At 41.8% G+C, this 22,075-nt stretch overlaps 2 protein-coding genes across 3 annotated transcripts; one reads left to right on the top strand and one right to left on the bottom strand.

Moving 5' to 3' along the window:
* Positions 1–238: 238 nt before the first annotated feature.
* ints11 (integrator complex subunit 11) lies at positions 239–18,836 on the top strand. Of its 2 annotated transcripts, none has more exons than XM_033629997.2 (17): positions 239–442; positions 718–815; positions 2,599–2,672; positions 2,749–2,977; positions 3,088–3,186; positions 3,269–3,303; positions 3,397–3,535; positions 3,659–3,723; positions 5,685–5,874; positions 5,952–6,035; positions 6,112–6,201; positions 7,998–8,160; positions 8,267–8,377; positions 10,025–10,086; positions 11,674–11,816; positions 12,096–12,225; positions 17,643–18,836. In XM_033629997.2, exons 1-17 carry the CDS (start codon positions 415–417, stop codon positions 17,706–17,708), a joined length of 1,806 nt encoding a protein of 601 aa, XP_033485888.1. In that variant the 5' UTR covers positions 239–414; the 3' UTR covers positions 17,709–18,836. The 2 variants fall into 2 exon arrangements, with proteins under 2 accessions (XP_033485888.1, XP_033485889.1); XM_033629998.2 differs by having other exon boundaries at positions 686–815.
* On the bottom strand, positions 18,774–20,732 carry LOC117258830 (lysophosphatidic acid receptor 6). Its single transcript, XM_033629999.2, has 2 exons — positions 20,570–20,732; positions 18,774–19,949 (listed from the first exon to the last, which is right to left on the bottom strand). The coding sequence occupies exon 2, from the start codon at positions 19,883–19,885 to the stop codon at positions 18,920–18,922; it is 966 nt and encodes a 321-aa protein (XP_033485890.1). The 5' UTR covers positions 19,886–19,949; positions 20,570–20,732; the 3' UTR covers positions 18,774–18,919.
* Positions 20,733–22,075: the final 1,343 nt, after the last annotated feature.

Raw genomic sequence — 22,075 nt, 5'->3', positions numbered from 1 at the left:
GACTCGAACCGGGAAACACCGGAAAATGGTGATGCTGCCTTCAGAATAAAAGCACTAGTTTCGCTTTAGTATGAGCAGAATTCCAATTTAGTATAGTATTTAAGCAAATGTACTTAATTACGTTCCACCACTGGAAAAAGGGATACAACACTGTCAAAATCTTTAACAGTCTATGCTTTGACAATGGTTTACAAGGAAATAAAGCGTTTTATTTTGAATGTGCTGTCCGGAAGTTGTAACGTCTAGCAGTGTGTAACTTGTCAGTGGTAAAAACAAATGGTACTTGAAAGGACCCACATGTACACAAGTTAGACAATGAACAATACTTTGTAAATAAGGTGTTAATCATCAGAAGCACTCCGGCTTCATTTGTTAACTGTTAATTATTCTAACTTCAGTAACAGGCTGAGAAACATGCCTGAAATAAAAGTAACACCACTGGGTGAGTAACGTTACAGCAGCTAGCTAGCATCTGCTATGCTAGTTCCGTCAACAACAAATGTGTCTATAACTTTGACTCTATCCATCCGCTAAATGTCTGTCTCTCTCTGAAGACTAATAACGTGTGTACTTCCGTTATGGTGGCTGTAAATAGCTTGTAACGTTCACTTTAATCTGTTAGCAGCCGCTGTTAGCTGGAGAAGCTAGCATAGTGATGCATTTACTGTGTGTTTGTTTTTTTAAGATGTCCCTCAACTTCACTGTTCCCCCTCCAAGGTGCTGGACAGGATGTCGGCCGCAGCTGCATCCTCGTTTCCATTGGAGGCAAAAATATTATGCTTGACTGTGGGATGCACATGGGATACAATGATGATGTGAGTAAAGCATCTAATCCCCCAGACATTACAGCACAGCACAGCAAGGTCTTTGATTTGGTTTCATGATGTCATAAAGAGCCCACACCTAACACAGTTGCCCAGATATTAACATAAATGTGAGGTGGGAAAAAACACAAATATAATTCAACATGGGAGCTTGACATGCAGAAACCAAAAATATAATGAAAGAAATATAACATATGACACAAACAAGGTGTTATGCGTAAAACGCATAACACCTTGTTTGTGAAGCATGAAAAGCGGGATGAAAACCTTGAAACTAACTTTCATCATGGTCCCAACCTGCCTCACATTATGGCAACAAAGACTGCTCTGTCTCAGTAACATAGAGACCTTGATGACAATTGTGCCACACAGATTTAATTCTAACAGATACACAATTACTCAACATACAAACTGTACACTCACCCACCTCTCCTCATACAATTTTGTTAGTTTTTACAACTGCCATATTATTACCAGTAGGGCTGCAACTAACAATTATTTTCATCGTTGATTCATCTGTAGATTATATTCTCAATTGATGGGTTATAAAATGTCAGAAAATGGTGAAAAATGTCTATTCCCAAAGCCCAAGATGTCTTCCAATGTTATACTACTCAAACCAATACATCCATTACTGAATTAGTTGGCAATTACTTTAACAGTTCACAGCTAATTGATTAATCAATTAATAGTGGCAGCTCTGTTCACCAAGTGGTTGCTGTAATCGAGGGCTGCTGTTGGTCTGGCCAGCCATCACTTTGGAATTAGAGCTGTAGATTACATAACTAATGGATTTGTCAATCTACAGAAAATATGAGCAACTATTGTTAATAATCATTTAAGTTACTTTTTAAGCAAAAAAAAAAAAAAAAAATCTCTAGTTGCAGTGTTTTAAATGTGAGGATTTGCTACTTTCTGTTTGTAAATTGAAAATATTTTGGTGTTGGACGATTGGCTGAAGAAAACAAGACATTTGAAGCTATTTCTTCTTTTTCTGACATTTAAAAGATCTAAATAATTAATCAAGAAAATAATGGGTAGATTCATCAATGGAGAAAATAATTGATAGTTGCAGTGTCTACATTCAAGGTCTAATCTCTTTTTTCTATTCTCTAAGTGCATCTCAATGTGATTCCAATTGAGAGGGCTACGATGCGATTATAAAACGATTATCGATGCATCTTGATTCGATTTCTATATATGATTTATTGTTTCTCACTGTGTGACTTCTTGCTACTTTAAAAACATTGTGTATTTGTAATGATCCGTAATTAGAATAAACAGATGAATTTATGTGCACACAGTGTGGCTCTTGTCCAGGTCCCTTTTCCCTTCAACTTCATAGAAGCCAAAATGCTTTCATACACTAGTTTTTAATCCAGGGGGTGCAGGTCAGATTGCATCTGTCTTCATGCTCAGTTATCCTCAACAGATGTAAACCTGACACACATGTTTACGTCTGTTATGTTTCACCATGCAGTTGGTTTGGTTGTAAGAAACTTAGAGCCCAGTGTTACAAAATTGTGACGGATGATCGTTTCCGTTTTAAATTTCCGATTATTGACTTATCTGCATCGAGACAAAATCTTTTAATTTCATGAATTTATTAAATTTATGATTTGTTTTTTCCCCTTAACCAACATCTCCAGTGGCTTTAGCAAAGTCCATGAAACAGTCTTGTAACAAAAGGAGGAGGTTTGATGTTTCAGACCTTGTGAAGAAGCTATATTACATTATAATCCCAACTGAATGCATGTTTGCTTTGTCATTCCAGAGACGTTTCCCAGACTTTTCTTATATAACCCAGAACGGGCGTCTGACAGACTTTTTGGACTGTGTAATCATCAGGTTTGTTTCATTCAAGTTTCATTCCTCTCTCATCAGTCCAGTGTTTTTTACATGGCTACGTCTGTTCCTTTCTCAGCCATTTCCACTTGGACCACTGTGGCGCTCTGCCCTTCATGAGTGAGATGGTGGGCTACGATGGACCCATCTACATGACCCATCCCACCAAGGCCATCTGCCCCATTTTGCTGGAGGACTTCCGCAAGATCACGGTCGACAAAAAGGGCGAAACCAACTTCTTCACCTCGCAGATGATCAAGGACTGCATGAAGAAAGTGATACCTTTGAACCTCCACCAAACTGTCCAGGTGCACACGCTCGTATAGTTTTCGATGATATCCATCTATTAATCATTCCTGCGCCAGCTGTTCGTCTCTTTTGATGGCAAATCAGGCTGTTTCTGTTGTGCTGCTGGCAGGTGGATGATGAGCTGGAGATCAAGGCGTACTATGCAGGCCATGTCCTGGGAGCTGCCATGGTGCACATCAAAGTGGGATCAGAGTCTGTTGTCTACACTGTGAGTGTAAACAAGTCTGCACTGTGTCAGAGTTACTGACTTTGACGGCCAAGATCGCAGATTAATGTCTTTTCATTTTCAGGGAGACTACAACATGACACCAGACAGGCATTTAGGGTAAGTGGCCTTTACTGTGTTTAATCACAACATGCTGGAGTTTATTAATACACACTGTGCAGTGTCTTCATCCTCGTGTTTGTTTATTTGTAGTGCTGCGTGGATTGATAAGTGCCGTCCAGACATCCTCATCTCAGAGTCCACGTACGCCACGACCATCCGAGACTCGAAGAGATGCAGAGAGAGAGACTTTCTGAAGAAAGTACACGAAAGCATAGAAAGAGGAGGAAAGGTAATTTTAGAGTTTGTGGAATTTTGTATTTCAGGGTGTTTTAATTTGTTTACTGCATCATGTTGAGAAAATTCTGATTTTCCGAATCTTTGTGAGGTATTTGTTTTCTTCGCATCTTTTCAGGTTCTCATTCCAGTTTTTGCCCTCGGAAGAGCACAAGAACTCTGCATCCTGTTGGAAACTTTCTGGTAGGGTTGTCCTTCAATGTTTGAAGCAAGATTCACACATTAAGTTTTTATACTTTAACCATCAGTATCAGTCTGTGAATGTATCTAAGTCTCTGTCAGAGTTAGAAATAAAGGAGCAGAGATGATAGTGGAAGTGATAAGGATGCGCTGATCCAACTTTCTCAGATTGATACGGATACCTGAGCCATGGGTATCGGCTGATGCTGGGCACTGCTGGACACCAGTGTTTAATTAATAAGCCGTATGCCTCACTGTGTGGAAGTGAACAGGATCATTCTTTTATGTGTAACGGCGGAAATTCATGCACGGCACGTTTGCTGCAGCAGAGCACACCCATTATAATAAGCTGAAGCTGCTACACTGACCACTGAAGCCACAACATCACACTGCTGTTTTTTATTTGTACATGGCTAATCTATTTATTTATTAGTTTCCTCTGCATGCCGCTCTGCGGCCAATCAGGTCAACACTACATAGAACTGTGAAAAATGAGTTTTAAAATGCTAAATACCTCAGAGTACCTGAGGCAATGTGACACAGCAGAGCAACCCTGTGGGTGTTTTTACATTTCACATTAAAATAAATCAATGCACCCTGTAGTTAAAATGATCCAGTTAATTAACTCCAGACCCTGCATAACCAACTGCATAATCAGTTTGAAAAACTCATGAGACTCACAGTGAAGCTGGCAACAACCACATGCTGCAGAGACAGAGTCTGTGTAGCAGGTGAAATAACAACCCGCTCCACCTCGCCTACCTGGCACGTCACATCCGGGCCCCAAGTGTTTTAGCTGTAAGGCAACATCAGGCTTTACTTAAACATTCCTCTCCTAACTTTGGAAAATGTAATTATTTAATTATTTATTAGTAACATGTGAAATAGGGTATGGTGAATGTGCTAGGAAAGGTAGTATCGGCACGGTCACTACCTGGAGCTTGCATAAACGGAGCCTGGGTTTGTTGAAGGTGGTAGTGCTGTTTGGGCTGAGAAAGCCTGTGAGTTTATTTTCTCTATCTCCTTTAACTTTAGCTTATATTGGAGTTATGCTATGTAGCGTGTGAAATAGGGTATGATGAATGTGCTAGGAAAGGTAGTATTGGCACTGTCACTACCTGGAGCTCGCATAAACAGAGCCTGGGTTTGTTGAAGGTGGCAGTGCTGTTTGGGCTGAGAAAGCCATGTGTAAGGTAAGGTAAAGGAGGTTGTTGGGTCGGTGCGGGGAGCAGTGAGAGCTGGCATTAGGGGAGTGTCTCTTGGACGCCAGAGATCACTGTCTAGCCTCCTGGAGGTGTCGTGGGACCAACTAGACGAAACACTGGTGAAAGGAGGTTCACACCCGATGACTCCAAAGACATGCTAGTTATCACTGCTCACTGGCCTGTATAGGAAAGCCTTGCCATAATAGCTTATGATAGGGCTTAGGAGGTTATTCAATGAGAACAGAATGTTTTGGAAAAGTTTTGAATATACTTGGTGCTCAGTAGCCCAGTAGGTAGGGTAAGCACATCGTGTACAAAGGCAGTGTGTTTGGAAACTGCGGCCTACTGGTGCACTGCTGATACATGATATAGCACACACATAAGTCATCATACGTAAACATAGAATTAAACTGAGTAGATCAGCCCCATTGTTGCCGATACCCTAAACCTCGGCCTGATATCCATTATCAGTATCAGATCGGTGCATCCCCTTTTCTCTGGCTGAGTTTTACCACAGGGGCTTTTTTTCTCACTGATGCTGTTCCAATTAAATTGAAAGTCTCTCGTCGATGTGAAGTAATTGCACATGATTACAACACACAAAGGTCACAAACTGTCTGGAATGAAAAAATAGCAGCTCCTTTAAATAGCTGTATTCACTTTATTAAGCTTGATAGAATAATGGCGGTATATGAACTTCTCCGTATTAAGTCACGGCACATTGCTCAGACACTCTAATTACTTCCTCTCCTCAAACAGGGAGAGAATGAACCTGAAGGCGCCGATCTACTTCTCCACCGGGCTGACGGAGAAAGCGAATCATTATTACAAGCTTTTCATCACGTGGACCAACCAGAAGATTCGAAAAACATTTGTACAGAGAAACATGTTTGAATTTAAGCACATCAAGGCCTTCGATCGCTCCTACGCTGATAATCCTGGACCCATGGTGAGTATCGTCATGTTGCACTAAAGTGTAGAAAGTGTTCAAACAACAGTGAGCTACAACAGTGTGTCCAATTTCAGGTGGTGTTTGCCACACCAGGTATGCTGCATGCTGGTCAGTCTCTGCAGATCTTCAAGAAATGGGCCGGAAATGAGAAAAACATGGTGAGTCTCGTAAGGAAATGTAAGTTTATTTATAACAATACTTGATAAACAACTAGTTCTGCTTTTTTTGTTGTAGGTAATCATGCCTGGGTATTGTGTACAAGGAACAATCGGTCACAAGATCCTAAATGGGCAGAGGAAACTGGAGATGGAAGGGAGAGCAACAGTAGGAGTTTTTAAATTTCTCTTTCACCTGTGTTAGTGTGTGTGTTAGTTACCTTACGTGCAGTACAAACATGGTGACAGCATATGGTAGAGCCAGAATTCCACCGTAATGGCTGCAAGAGATTCTTGTCCTACAGTCCTACATACTCTCACCAGCCACTTCATTAGGTACACCTTACTAGTACCAGGTTGGACTCCTTTTGCCTTCAGACCTGCCTTAATTCTTGGTGTCATAGATTCAACAAGGTACTGGAAACATTCCTCAGAGACTTTGGTCCATATTGACATGATGACATCACACAGTTGCTGCAGATTTGTCGGCTGCACATCCACGATGTGAATCTCCCGTTCCACCACATCTCTATGGATGCTCTACTGGACTGAGATCTGGTGACTGTGGAGGCCATTGGAGTACAGTGAACTCATTGTCATGTTCAAGAAACCAGTTTGAGATGATTTGAGCTTTGTGACATGGTGCGTTATCCTGCTGGAAGTAGCCATCAGAAGATGGGCACACTGTGGTCATAAAGGGATGGACACGGTCAGCAACAATACTCAGGTAGGCTGTGGTGTTTAAACCATGCTCAGTTGGTACTAAGAAAATCTCCCCCACACCATTACACCACCAGCAGCAGCCTGAACCATTGATACAAGGCAGGATGGATCCATGCTTTCATGTTGTTTACACCAAATTCTGACCCTACCATCTGAATGTGGCAGCAGAAATCCAGACTCATCAGACCAGGCAACGTTTTTCCAATCTTCTATTGTCCAGTTTTGGTGAGCCTGTGTGAACTGTAGCCTCAGTTTCCTGTTGTTAGCTGACAGGAGTGGCACCTGGTGTGGTCTTCTGCTGCTGTAGCCCATCTGCTTCAAGGTTGGACGTGTTGTTGGTTCAGAGATGGTCTTCTGCAGACCTTGGTTGTAACCAGTGGTTATTTGAGTTACTGTTGCCTTTCTATCATCTTGAACCAGTCTGGTCATTCTCGTCTGACCTCTGGCATCAACAAGGCATTTTGGTTCACTGGATATTTTCTCTTTTTGGGACCATCCTCTGTAAACACACAAAGATGGTTGTGTGTGAAAATCCCAGTAAATACTCAGACCAGCCCATCTGGCATGACTTAACGAGCAGTTGAACAGGTTTTCCTAATAAAGTGGCTGATGAGTGTTTATAGTGATCTAAAATAAAAAAAACTTAATAGCTAGAACATTCAGTCTTTTTGTTGCAGAAAGCTAAGGTCTCTTATCTTCTGTGTCATCTTTGTACACTCACGATGACGTCAGTACTTTATGTGTGGTGAAAAACGGCACAAAAATGCGTGGTGGCGCCAGAGGAATGAATGATGAAACTATCAGAAGGCCTATGCACTCTATTCATAAAAATATCTAAAAAAAATGAATAATGGAAAAGTTAAAAAAAAAAACTGTGGAGTGTTTAGAAATATTATGTTCATCATATATTACGGTTTATTGATTTGCATAACCGTAAGGGATATGAAGCATTAAAAGAAATGACATCACAATAAGCTAAATACCAATGTAGGCACTGATGCACCGTTTCTGTATCAGACTTCAATACAGTTAAACAAACAAGTTTTAATAAGCTAATTAGTGAGCTTCGGACAGAGCAAGGCTAGGCTAAGCTAACCGTCTCCTTGCTTTAGCCTCATATTTAGTGAAACAAATATTAGAAGGATATCAATCTTTTCAGCTGACTCTCAGCAAGAAAGCTAAAGCTCTAAAAACCACCAAAAACATTACCAGTGATTGACTCATTTCTCTGTATCCTCACAGTTGGATGTGAAGCTGCAGGTGGAGTACATGTCCTTCAGCGCCCATGCAGATGCAAAGGGCATCATGCAGCTCATTCGCATGGCAGAGCCTCGAAACATGCTGCTGGTGCACGGAGAGGCTGTGAAGATGGAGTTCCTCAAGGGCAAGATTGAACAGGAGTTCAGTAAGTACCCCAGTGACGTTCAGCTTATTAAAAGTTACTGGTAAATGTCTTTATGCTCACTGTAGGAGGAGACGGTGTTGTTAATGTCTCTGTTTGTAAATGGCAGGCATAGACTGCTACATGCCGGCCAACGGAGAGACGGCGACTGTGACGACAAACCCCAGCGTCCCTGTGGATATCTCACTCAACCTGCTCAAGAGGGAGATGGCTCTCGGAGGTATGTGTGTTGGTTTGTTTTAGAAAGCGTAGGGATTTGTTTGTTTAGTTCAGTCTGAGTCAGGTGTCGAAAGAGTCAATGGTTAGACTGGTTTAGGTTCAGGATGCCTGCACATGTTGGTGAAGGTTCTCAGTCATCTAGGGTTCATCTCGGTTATCTTAAGTGCGATATTGTACAAAACTGGACTTCCTTGTGTTTCTTGAGGTGAAACGTCTTCAAGAAACTCAAGCAAGTCCAGTTGCCTTTGATATAGCACTTAAGATGTCTACACAGTTTCAGTTTCACTATTCTGTTTGTTTGACCTGACATTTTGATCAGTGTGGTGTACACGACCTCATGCCACCTAAATATCACGACCCACATCGTCGTCATAATGATAAATGTCATGTTTGTGAGATAAGAAGACTCGAAAACCTTAGTGGTCATGTACAGTGTTGCCCCTGGAATTTTTGGGGCGGCAGGTGGGCCAATTAAACACTCATCCTACCACCACAACAAAGTGCATTCTCAAATTTAAAACTTTCAATTTTCCATTAGCCTACTTTTCCGATTATTAATCAGTTACTCTCTGAAATCCACATGAACACTCTTCACATTGGTATAAGTTAGATCCGCCACACAACACTTATTCATAAAGAAAGTATGTCACATTTAAAGCTGGTTTGCCTGTTACTGTTGTTATTTCCTTCTTCCGAAACAGTGGTGAAGAACACCAGGAGCGAATGCCAGACGTTGAGTTTTCATTTAAACAAAATTATGACAGGTGTCTGAACTCCAGGCCAAATTAATCAGAGCACACAGGGCCAGGTTGCCTCCCTGAGTTACCACACGACTGGCTGCTGACCAGCAATGTAGCTTTTGAAAAAGGTTGTTTGTTGAACAGATTCTGGCGCAGCACTGCACAGAAAATGTACCGAGACTACAGTACACTACTTCCAGCAAACTTCACGGAGACGATTGAGGGGAAAACAGCATCACTGATCTTTTTTAACCGAATATTCTTTGGTCGAGCTCAGCTAAAAACACCATAACACAGACAACGTAACCTTCACTCCACCTGTCTCTCCTCTGCTCTGCTGTGCGTGTGGAGGCACAAGAACAGTACTACGCTCCCTCTTGACTTTTTCACCAATTTCCAAGATTCTCAAGATTTGTCTGAAGATCCCATCTGTGTAATTAGATTAATAATAATGAATAATCTTTATTTATAAATCGCTTTTCAAAACAGAGTTACAAATGACTTTTAAAAGAACTGATAAAAACACTTTAGTGTATAAAGGCTGAGGAAATAAAGACAGTTTAAATGAACTTAAAACTCAAGTAAAATCAGGAAAGGCTCTCCGATAAAAGTATGATTTAAGAAGGGACTTTAAATAGATCACTGACTCGGCCGACCTGATTTCCTTGGGCAGATTGTTCCAGAGCCTCGAGGGCCCTGACAGCAAACACTCCTTTAACACCTCTTTAGTTTTCAGTCAGACCTCTGTAACAGACAAGTCTTACAGTCTTTTTAGACTTGTGTCCAATTTCTGTGGCAGTTGGGTGAGGTATGACAGGCATGGTCCATTCTCAAATCTATGCCCACTGTTTTCATGTCATTATCTACTTGTTTATCTATTAATACTTTAAACCATTCTTGTGTTGAAGGGCCTCTTCCTGATCCCAAAAAACCTCGCACCATGCACGGAACCCTGATCATGAAAGAAAACGTAAGTCTGCTGTTATCAAATACTTCTAAAGGAATAGTTTGGATTTTTGGAAGTGGAGTTGTATGAGGTATTTAACCATAGTCGGTGTTTGGAGAAGCAGGCTGGAGTACTGACACAGTAGCGTAGCAATGTACTGCTGTGGACAGGGGCAGCAGCTACACTTACTGAAGTCACCTAAAAAAAAAAAAAAAGTCATGTATGCTATATTTAGAATATTATGAGTGCTTTACCCTGCCGTCAGCCAGCGTTGTCTGACGGGGAACTGAAACCGTTTTGTTGCTCACTTTAAAGCCATTGACAAAAACAGTAATTTTACCTCACACAAAACAGGAGTTGCTGTTCTCCCGCTGCTTTACTTGGTTAGTTTGTTTGTGATATTTTGTAACGTTGCTGTTTTAAAGGGTTCGATGGACTCCCCAAAGAAGGGTTGTCATGATAACCAATACTTCGGTACCAAGTCGATGCCGACACGCAAAAAATATGTCAGTACCTGTTTTGTTTTTCGGTACAGTAAGTACCGGATACAACTTTGCATTCAGCGGGCCGTGTTGATTCCTGTCGGAACTGACGGGGGCAGTATATGCGCATCAGTCTGTGCCGAGGACGAGCGCCAAAGAAGAACACCTGTTCTCCATTGTCATTGCGAGAAACAATGGCTTCTACAAGTGCTAGAGCTTAGATCGGGCCCAAAAAATCCAGCCCGACCCCAACCGAGCCCGTGCATGTTCTGTTCGAGTCCGGCCCAGCACATCCCTTTAACTGTAATTTTGAGCCCGAGCCCAGTTTAAAACCGACTTTTTTTTAAGGATATGAACGTGGACATTGAAGGCTGACTCTTGTCTTTCTTTCCATGGCAAGCCTTCGTCATGTGCCTCTAAAGTGTCGAGGTCCCCGTCTTTTTGCTGTGATATACCAGCATCGCGCTGCACTTGGTACACTCGACGAAGCCAACACACACGTTGTCACCGTTGATCACTCACATGTGTGCGGCCAGTGGTGCCTTCAAGGGGGGGCCGCGGTTTTATCGTGGTATCGAATGAGTATCGAGAATCGTGGAAATTCACTGGTATTGGTATCGACCACTGAAATTCTGGTATGGTCTGACAAGCCTACCCCAAAGTCACACAGTGACACAAATAAACAAACTGATCAAGGCAGCAGTAGACAGTAGCTAAAGTGACAGTTTTGGTCAAAGTAGCCTGGTGGCTTTGAGGAGAGCTTAGATGGATATTACAGCTTCAGATCCCCATTGGAAAAAAAATGAAAATACTCTTATTATATTCTTAATTAAACAGATTTTGATTTTGTGCAGGTGGTTGCAATACTTTTATTTGCTGCCGTCCACAGCAGTACTTTGCTTAGCTTCGGTGGTGGTGTTCCTGCCTGCTTCTCCAAACGGGGCGTGCCATCCACTTTCTGTATTTAACACTCTGACTGTGGAAAAGTACCTCTTACCACCCCACTTCAAAAGATCCTAACTCTGTGTCAGTGCAGTGAGTCTGCCAGTTTTTGAATTTTAAAAACCTTAATGACATTTACATTGATGACCTCCAGCCTAACTTCCTTGTTTTCTTTCCCTGAGCGCAGAGTTTAAAGCTGGTGTCATCGGAACAGGCCCTGAAGGAGCTGGGCCTCAATGAACATCAGTTACGCTTCACCTGCCGTGTGCAACTCCAGGACCCGCACAGCGACCCCGACACACTTCACAGAATCTACACACACCTCAAGAGGTGAGAGCAGCGCTGCAGGAAGAGCAGGGCCTCTATTTACTTATTTATGAGCATTATTTTGCAGGTCACTGACACCATCCACTTCCTTTACCTCTGCACAGTTATTGATAAATGCATTTTCTTTCAGGGTTTAATTTGTCGTCAGTTCTTTTAGTATACTTGTGAGATACGTTAAGATATACAGTGCGAGTCATTTCTCTTTTTCTGACAGCCAAGGTTTTGGAAAATGTGAGATAACATCTGCAGTAAACACTTCGCTTTTGTATTTCTGTAATTCAGCGTGTTGAAAGGTTACACCATCCAGCACCTACCAGATGGCACAGTCATGGTGGAGTCTATCGTCATCAAAGTCTCCTCCTCCGCTGAAGACGCCAACACAAAGGTCCTGCTACTTTCCTGGAGTTATCAGGTAAAACATTTTGATTGTCGCATTGCTTCACTGGTTTAATTTAACAGCAGCATAAAGAATGGTTCATTAAAACACTTTGCACATCACGGCTGTTTGGAGACCAGTTCAGTTCACGTCTTTATTGGCCTGCGGGAGGAAATTCTTGTTACAGCACGGCAGCATAAAAACATAAACACATGAAAAACACAACAAGACAATTGAACAGTCCCACAGATTTCTGAGAGGGCCGTTACAATAGTCAGTTTTAAAGGTTATTAAAGTGTGTACAAATCTGGTCTTAATAAGTAGGCTCTTATCTTTAGGGCTTTCGAAATTACACGCTCATTTCAATTAATTAATCACGGAAAAAATAATGTGTTAAAAAAAATTAACGCTGATTAATCACGTTCCATGGTGCCCTTTGACCTGATGCATCATTGAAAGCCACAGTGGCTTTGCCACATGATGGAGGAATGGAACATTTACATTTAAAAAATGCCCAGATGAAACTGTCGACAGGAATACTGTTCCCTGCAATTTCTGCAGTAAGGAATTTTTGTACCATTGGAGAACTTCAAGCTTGTTATATCACCTCAACACAAAGCATTTAGCAGTGAACCCAGAAGTCCGAGCTAGCACAGCCTCTAATGCTAACACTAGCAGCCAGCCTCTTCAAACCACACTCGACCAGGCTTTCAGATGACCAGTTTCAGTGGTAGAGGACAGGGGGGACAGTTGTGTCCAAAATCCAGCAGCTTTATTACGACACATCTGCCAAAACTCATTAGAAGTGAAATTTTTCAAATACTTTCACAGCAAAAGTTGATGTATGCGATTAATTTAGATGAATTAATCACAGAGCATGCTTGATAGCCCTGATATATCATAATATAGGGTAAAAAGCCCATCGGCGGTGGCTCAGAGGTAGAGCGGGTCGTCCATCAATCGGAAGACCACCACTGTGTGAATGTGACTCTCTGGATGACTAGAGAGGCGCTGTACAAATGCAGGTCCATTTACCATTTTCAAACACTGTTTTTGTTTGTGCAAACTGAAGATGACGATGAGGAGGACATCAAGGTTCTTCATTTAATCTATTTTTTTAATAGACAAGGAATCAAGATGAGACCTAGCACCAAAAAATTAGCGCTTCTGTTTTATCTTTACTTAGGAGTAAAAACTTGTGACTCATCCATTAATGTTTATCAGCAAAACGTTGTGTAAGCTTTGTGATGGCGCTGAGATCATGTATGGGCAAGGAAATATATAGCTGCCAACAGGCTTGGAATTTTGTAATTGTGGCAGTTGTTTTGAGGGCATAAATACTGCTTAAAAAGTACAAAATACACAAAATTATCCTTTGAATTCTGATTTATCTACCAGATGAACTGTAGACTGCCAGACGAGTGACCTTTCATAGAGACCACATTTGTCGCTGCCATCGTGAAGATTTGCCACAGTCACTAATTAATATCTGCTCACGTCCGCTTTGGTGACTGCTGTTTTTTTTTTTTTTTTGTTTCTTTGTTTGTTTTTATTTCACTAGTACGTATATCGCAAAAATTTGAAATTTGTCCACCTTCGATCTTCTCTTCCCCTCTCTCACTCTCACCTCAAACAAACACACACACTCACACACATGGTGCTGTGTTGTTTTCCCATTCCCAGTTCCTGACAATTGTGCTTCCACAGTGAATAAAGTTGGCAGCTTGCGGGTCAGGTCGGATTGGTGTGGTTGATGAATGCATATTTTTGCGTCAACAGCAGGGCACCGAGGTCACAGTGGCCGATGGGTATACGGTTTTCAGAAGGGCATTTAGGGCAGACAAAGAGGGGCCTGGCTGCCGTTCAGTTCCTGCCCTGGCTGTGTATCGCTCACATTATTATGATAATGAGCGTTGTGTTTGTGTAGCCTGTGTCTCATGGGCAGCTTACAAAGGTTGAAAAATAGAGCGCCTTAAATTTGTCAACTGTTTTGGAGACAAACTCCTCTGTGGAGACACATTAGCTCCTGTCATGCAGATATCATGAATCCTGTCTTTGTAATAAGATTGTCTGATCTTCAGTGTTAAACGTGGTAGAAATCTAGAAGCACAAGAATGGACACCTTTGACGTCTCTAATTTGAGCTGCCCCGGTGCCGTGGTGAGGTCTGAACCCCAAATAGATACAGATCAAAAGGTCATAAGCAGCAAGATAATTGTAGAGTTGACTGAAACAAGCACTGAGGTACTTTAAACTCGCCGCAGTTTCCACTTGTGGCTTTTTAGCGTTGGTCTGAGACGTTTTTCTAAAGTCAATAAACGTATCTTTGGTCTTAGAGATGATCAGTATCAGATAGTGATCATCACCACAAGCCCTGCTGATGACTATTTTCTGTGATGCTGACAATCACTGAGTCAAATAGTACTGACGTCTAAATTCGATGGTGTAGGAGATAAACAGCAGTGGGGACAGGACGCAACCCCGTGGGGGTATGTAAGGCTGCGTTCACATCACAGGGCTTAATGCTGGATTCAGATTTGATCTTTCTGCCAAGACTGTTCACAGTCATGGTTGAAGTGACCCATATCTGGTATCAGTGTGGAAAAAGCATCACATCTGTGAGACGGGCATTTGAGGTTGAAAAGAATGAAAGTGTGGTGCCAGCTTCATCTCTGGAATGATTCACTGCCATATGTTCAGTATGATGGTGAGAAGACCAAGGCATGCAAAAACCAAACCAAAGCCTCTGTTTGAGAGATTGCTGTCACAGAAAAAGGGACTCTAGAACAATGGGCGTTTGTTTTTTGGATAATAGGCTGTCCTATAAATGGGCTTTTGGTCCGGTGGGGTATTTTTCAGGCTACTGAAATAATGATAATTTAAAACACATAAAAGCGCTCCTCCTGTAATTTCTACACTCAGCGCTGACACTGACACAACATGAATAAAAGGTAAAAACACACATGAATTCTGAAGACCAATGTCACAGTGGCTGCAGGACCAGTGAGCAGATTTAGGACCACATATGAAAGTTGCCCATATCTGACTGGAAAAAATCAGATATCTGTGTCACATGAGGGGATTTGCTTGTGATGTGAATGGAGCTTAAAATTCTTGCATGAGTTTGTGTGGCCTTAAGGTGCTAATGTGTGATGGTCCAACAAGCTGTCCCAGTAAGCATGGAGCCCACACTGTAACTAACTGCACTCCCTGAAGAAATATTATCATATTTTTGGAGAAATGAAAGAGTGATTCCAGAGAGAAGCAGACAGAGGGGTCTACAGTCTGTGTTTGAAGGATATATCCAGGATGTCAAACTGACTCAGCAGCAACAACAGGTTAAAAAGACAAAGATAGTTAGAAGCTAAAGCCGAACTATAGGCTACAGATCACAGTGTAAAAGTGAACCACCACATCACTGCTGATCGCCACACAAGACAATGAATATAAAGGGAAACTTTGCTGATATTGAACCAGCTGTGTGGCATCACAGTGTGTGCACATGAACAGTGTTTGCTGCCAGCACCTGGACCTCTGCCGCCAGACGGGCTGGGAGCTCCAAACAACGTTCATCTGCACACACTGCGATGACACAGAGCTGGTTGATTATCAGCAAAGTTTCCCTGCTTCCCTTCACTGGTTCCTGTACAGCAGGGTCGGTCTTTGTTTCACTGTTATAATCATTACAAAGCAAAAGCAGCATGTGTATACATTCAGTAGGCTATATCTTCAGTAGCTAGCTAGCTAACCCTACACTTTTCAGGGTTTGATTTTGGTTTTGAAACAAGGAAGAAACGTATATCTTTTTCCAACCTCTCCAGGTAACGAGTATCATTAATACACGACGTGCCCCAGGCACAACATTTAGCTCCAAATCCACAAAACCAGCCTGAAAATGAAGGAAATCTGAAATGACTGCATTAGTGCATGCTACGTTATGATTGGTCAGTCTGGGTCCGGGGGCGGGACTTAGCGAAAGGTAAATTGGGACAGTTGAGCAGCAGTGGCGGCATCATCCTTCCCTCTGTGGGCAAAAAAAAGATCATATTTATAGAGGATATTTCAGGCAATAAATGTAGTTAACGAGTCGCAGACTATATATGCAAAAAGTTACAATATTTATTTCAGTGAAGATGGGGGTGAGATGTATTTTCGTGCAGTTCAGAGTTCACTCTGATCGACTGTGACATCCTGAGGCTGTCCAGCCAACTTTCTGAATTTACTCCTGAAGTATTGATTGTTCATATTCTTTATATAACTGCATGATTAAATAAAACAAGTAGCAGAGAGGAGTAGCGCACAGACAATGATAGTGATAGTTTAATGACGATAAAGTGTTTGACAAGTTATTTTATACACCACTTCCTGTCCCAGATCCTTTTTGCCACAGCACGCGACTGCATCGTTAGTGAAATCTGACAACACCACAGGGGCGTCGATAAACACGGTTCAATAATCTACACATGCGCTCAGAGTCCTGAGGAGAGGTTCGACCAGCCAGAGGAAGTGAAAACATTGTGTGGGTGGACAGCATGGTAGCAGGGGCTCTAAGGTGAAAGTAGAGGGAGGGGAAACCTGACTGCTGAGCTTCAGTCACTGTGCAATGGAAGGAGAGTGGTTTCTGTGGCTTCATGTGCTCCGTGCAGAGCATAAAGGGCAAAAAGTAAAACACATGATGTCTATTTTTTGCCAGTTTGTCATATCTTTCCTGTCTTAGATTCTTACCTTAGATTTGATCTTCACTAAACTTCAGCCTAAGATCACACATATACAGTCGTTATTGATCGTCTGATATCTGTTCGTGTTGGACATAAAATCAAGTACTCGATAAGAACTTAAGATTTTTCTCTGTAGCCCTTAATGTAGAGTATTCACCTTTAACATGTTATTCTTGTAAAATAATTATATATAACACATATTTTTATGGCTTCAAATAAACAGACGGGTGCATATTGCATGCCACAAGTGGAATTAAATCCTTTTCAATCATTCTTGTATCAGAAATGCCTTACAGCCACTGGTTTCAGCCTCTCAGATGTTATACTTTTCAGCCTTTCTGTCTGTTGTGTCATCGTAAACTGAATGTCTTTGGTCAGACAGAGCTAGCCTTCTGAAGACGTCACCGTTTCACAAGCATTTTCACAAATTTCGGACACATTGTAGTCAAAACAATTAGTGTAGAACATAATCTGTAGATTAAACAAGGAGGACAAGGGGTCACAAGAAGATGAAAATAATTAATACAGTTTTTAAAAAATGGGTAAGGAATTTTCATCAATAATTTTCGTTTCCTTGTGAAATATAAAATGCCTCTTTGCCTCTTTATGTCTACAAAAAGTTAAATTATCACTCAAACATGGAGTCTCGAGAAGCAACTGCTAAAGTGAAAATCTGGTTCTATATAATTCCCGACAACACTTTGTCTTTGACTTAATGTTCTGTTTTCTTTGTCAGGACGAAGACCTCGGGAGCTTCCTCTCAAGTCTGCTGAAAAAGGGGCTTCCATCTGGACTGTGCTGAAACATCTTTTGTCCCGAAGCAATGGACATTTAAAGGAAAATTCCCACCAAAAGAATTCATGTATTGTCACATGTTTGAACCTGGATTTGTGTAGGCTGAGAAATTACTCCCACTGCAGAGGCTTTCATATTTGTACCTTTAACTGAATTTGCTCCCTTCTACTGCTGGGAGTGTATTTCACAACCTGGACCTTATTTTCCCATGTTTTTATGTCAATGACTAATTGGTACAGTGTTAAGAGAGAGAGCTGCAGACGACAGCGGCAGACAGGCTGCAGCAGAATCAGGGTAATTATACGCTGTCCATTTACGTCCACTAAAAGTGCTTGTTTTGCCACTGACAGGCTCAGATTATCATTATAAGTGTCTGACAACATTATGGAAAGGATCCTTACAGAGATAGGCCTTTTTGATAAAGAGTACGATCATTTTTGTTCAACCAGAAACGGCCTTGAAATCAGTATCGCCAAACCCACCAAAATCCATTTAAATAAATAGTCATTTTTATCATCATTAAACACACTTCATTCAGAGTTGAAAAAAACAAAATAAATCTCACAAAAGCTGTCTTGGTTCGTCTTTTCACTTTTACAATATTTGCTAATTCTGGTTTGATTGAAATAAACTCTTAATTCACCCCGTTAGATGTGGAAGCATGCTGCCTCTACACATGCTAAAATTACTGTTTATTTAAATGGGAGTCTGGTGGTGATAGCGATGTCAAGCGGTTTCTGGTTAAACAAAAAGGATCTTACTCCTTTACAAAGGGCTCTGTCTCTGTAGGGATCCTTTCTGTAATGTCAGACACTTACAGTAACAATCTGAGCCTGTCAGTGGCAAAAACAAGCACTTTTAGCTGATGTAAACTGACAGCACGAACATGCCCAGAGTGGTTACATTGCAGCCTGTTTCACCGCTTAACAAATTGTTGCTCCCATCAGTCACTTCGACACAAAAACATGGGAAAATAGTACCCAGGCTGCTGCCCTCTGATTGGCCTGTTCTTTATTAGTGACGGTCTTTCATTTACAGACTGAACGGCACAAAGTCAAGACAAATACTCAAATTCTGATTTGTACCTTTATTTTGATGTACAAAGTCAATTTGAATAAACACTTTTTATAGAAAAGACTCATTTTTGCAGCACTTAAGTCAGATATACAAAAACAATGAAGCATATACAGAGATATATTTACAGTATACATTAACCCTTCATCTCACGGCAATGGTATAAACACCCCTCCTCCTCCTCACTCCTCCCCACAGCCAAGACAACTTTAAAGGCTTCCATTTGCAGTAGCTGGTGGTGACGTAGTACAGCACGGGGTCCAGGCATGTGTTGAGGATGACGAGCGCCATGGTGCCCCGTCTGGCGTTGTAGATGGCGTTGGCCAAGGAGCAGCTCTGGATGACATCCATGCGTCGAAGGAGGTGCAGCAGGTACACCACGTGGTTGGGCAGGAAGCAGAGCAGCGTTATAGCCAGGATGATGTAAATGACCCTCACGGCTTTTTGGGCCGTTTTAGTTTTTATCATGGAGATGCGCCTCGCAGCCAGCGGGTAGCACACCAGGATGATCACGGAGGGCAGCAGAGAGCCAAAGATGAGGCACAGCATGCTGTACGCCGCCAAACGTGTGTTCCACTCGCTCCTGGCGAAGTTCTCAAAGCAGCTGTGGGTTCCAGATTTGTCTGAGTTGGTTGCCAGAGGTCCCAAGAGGACAAACACCAGCATAGCCACTATGACCACACACCAGAGCACCACACTCACAACCAGGGAGCACCAGGGGCTCCGCAGCTTCAGATAGGTGTGCGGATGTACGGTGGCCATGTAGCGATCCACGCAGATACAAGTCATGAAACAGATGCTCATGTAGATGTTGGCGAAGAACAGAATCCCGGTGATGCGGCAGGCAACGTCCCCAAACACCCAGTTGTTTCTGTTGAGGTGGTAGTGGATCTTAAAGGGCAGAGTGCAGAGGATGACGATGTCCGCCAGAGCCAGGTTGCTGATGTACACGCTGAAGGCCGTGCGGGGAGTGGTCCTGAAGGCGAAGACGAAGAGAGCAGCTACATTTCCTGGGAGACCTACAACTAAAGCCAAGATGTAGACCACTGGGAAGAAGTAGTACTGGTACTCTGTTGAAGGCTCACTGCAGTTACCAATGGTCATGTTCATCTTCGCAGATTGTTTTGGCAAATTACAGTCACACAGCGTGGGTTGATTCTCACAGCATCTGTAACTGTAGCAATACAAACATGTTTCCATTCAGTTTTTCCACTTTTACTTTCACACTACCTCGGAAACAAATCTTTTAGTCATTCTTTTATTCTGCTGCTTACTTTTTTTGTTCCAGACACTGACTACATTATTCTGATTTGTTTGGGTTTCTAAAAACTTTTTTATGATGAAGTGAAACAGAAAAGCAGAAAAATACTGACCACTTATAAAAAGCCAACAAAGTTACACTTCCAGTAGAGGTGATATTTTCGGTTTGGCTTGTTTGTTTGTCAGCAGAATTACGGAAGAACTACTGGCTCAATGTTCTTGAAAGTTGGTGGAAGTTTGTAGCATGGGCCAAGGAAGAACAACTTAAATTTACCTGGAGCAGATCCTAATCACAAGGCGAATGCACCATTTTTTTTTTTTTATAGCGCATTAGGTCTTGCCAGAGAAGTGCCCTTCTACTTGAGATACGATATATTTCACTTCACTGTTTACTTAAAGGAAATTATTCACCACATTTTCCAGGAATTACAAATTTTCTGAAACATTTGATTTATATTTGTAAAGTCTTTACTCAAACTAAACCTAGACTATATCAGGATAAAACAAAACAAAAGAGAAAATAAAAACACTTACCGAGCTGTTCAGGAGTTCCTTCGCCTGATCTCCAAAATGCAGAGCGCTGTGCAGTATGTTGAAGACGCATGAGATAAAAGCTGTGTTTTGTAGCCGCACGTTGTTTGAGCAGCTCCTCTCAGGATACAGTGAGCTTGTAAAATGCTGCTCTTTGCTCAGGCGTCTTAATTTCCTGTTTCAGTGTTGTGGAGGTGTAGAGTAAAGAAAAGGGAGGGGAACCGTGCATACGGTCTGCTTGTATCATCCACCCACGCCACTTTAGTGAGATATATGATGAGTATGAGTCAAGTCAGGTTTATTTATTTAACACCAAATCATAACAGCATCTCAGGACACTTTACATCTACATGTGGAGCAGGTCTAGCACCATACTCTTTGATTTACCAAAGAATTCCTACCATGACCAAGCACTTGGCAAAGGTGGCGAGGAAAAACTTTTTTTAACTGGCAGAAACTTTAAATAGAACCAGGCTCTGGGTGGGCGGCTGTCTGCCTCAACTGGTGGGGTTCAGAGAAAGAGTGGGTAATACGTTACAGAAATATGACTAATAAAAAATAACAGTAGCAGCGAGCACAACCACGATCTATGGGAACCTGCAAGATCAGAGAGCATAAGAACTTCAGGGAGGAAGCAAAGTTCGTAACATGCATTGATGGAACATGAATGAGTGCAGATGAAGAGGAAGAGGAGGAGAGGTGAGCTTGGTGCATTGTAAGAAGTGCCCTGGCAGTCCAGGCCTTAATAGCAGCTTAACTAGGGGCTGGCTCAAGGGAAACCTGAGCCAGCCCTAACTATGAGCTTTATCAAAGAGGAAAGTCTTAAAGCTTCAGTGTGGCATTAGGAAGATATATTGGTAGAAATTAATTATAATAAGAATGTTATTCTTGTGTTTTCATTACCTTAAAATGAGCTGTTTATATCTACATACAGTAGGGAGCGAGACCTCATCCAGGGAGTCCACCATGTTGCACCGCCGTGTTTCTACAGTAGCCCGGAACAAACAAACCAAACACTGGATCTAGATAGGGGTGTTCGCATTTTTGTATTTTCATGTCTGCCATAGTCGTCAGCAGCCCCACCGCAACAAGCTGAACAATGTTGGAAAAACACAGATTTTTAATCTGAAACTGCTTTATCCAGTGTTTTCACCAGTTTAAACCACCAGGTACGTTAATTCTGGAGATGAGACACTAATAATAATAATAATTCAGCTCCTGGTAAAAATTTTAAGTTATCAGAGAAAAAAGGTGAGCAAGCATCAGCTTTAAGTCAATAATAATTCGGTTACTGGTGAAACCTCCTGAAAATCTGGAATTTAAGTTATCAGAGTTATCAACACATCATGTTAATAAAATGTGGTGGGCAAGTCGACCTTTTCTGCCATGCTAAACAGCATTGGAGAAACACTGATTTGTAATGTGAAACTGTTTTTTTCCAGTGTTAATTAGTGATAATTCGGCTCCCAGTTAAAACCTCCTGAACAATGAACACTGAAGAAATCCTAA

Source organism: Epinephelus lanceolatus, chromosome 8, assembly GCF_041903045.1.
Source record: "Epinephelus lanceolatus isolate andai-2023 chromosome 8, ASM4190304v1, whole genome shotgun sequence".
Classification (NCBI taxonomy): Eukaryota; Metazoa; Chordata; class Actinopteri; order Perciformes; family Serranidae; genus Epinephelus; species Epinephelus lanceolatus.
This window is presented reverse-complemented; position numbering and strand designations above follow the sequence as displayed.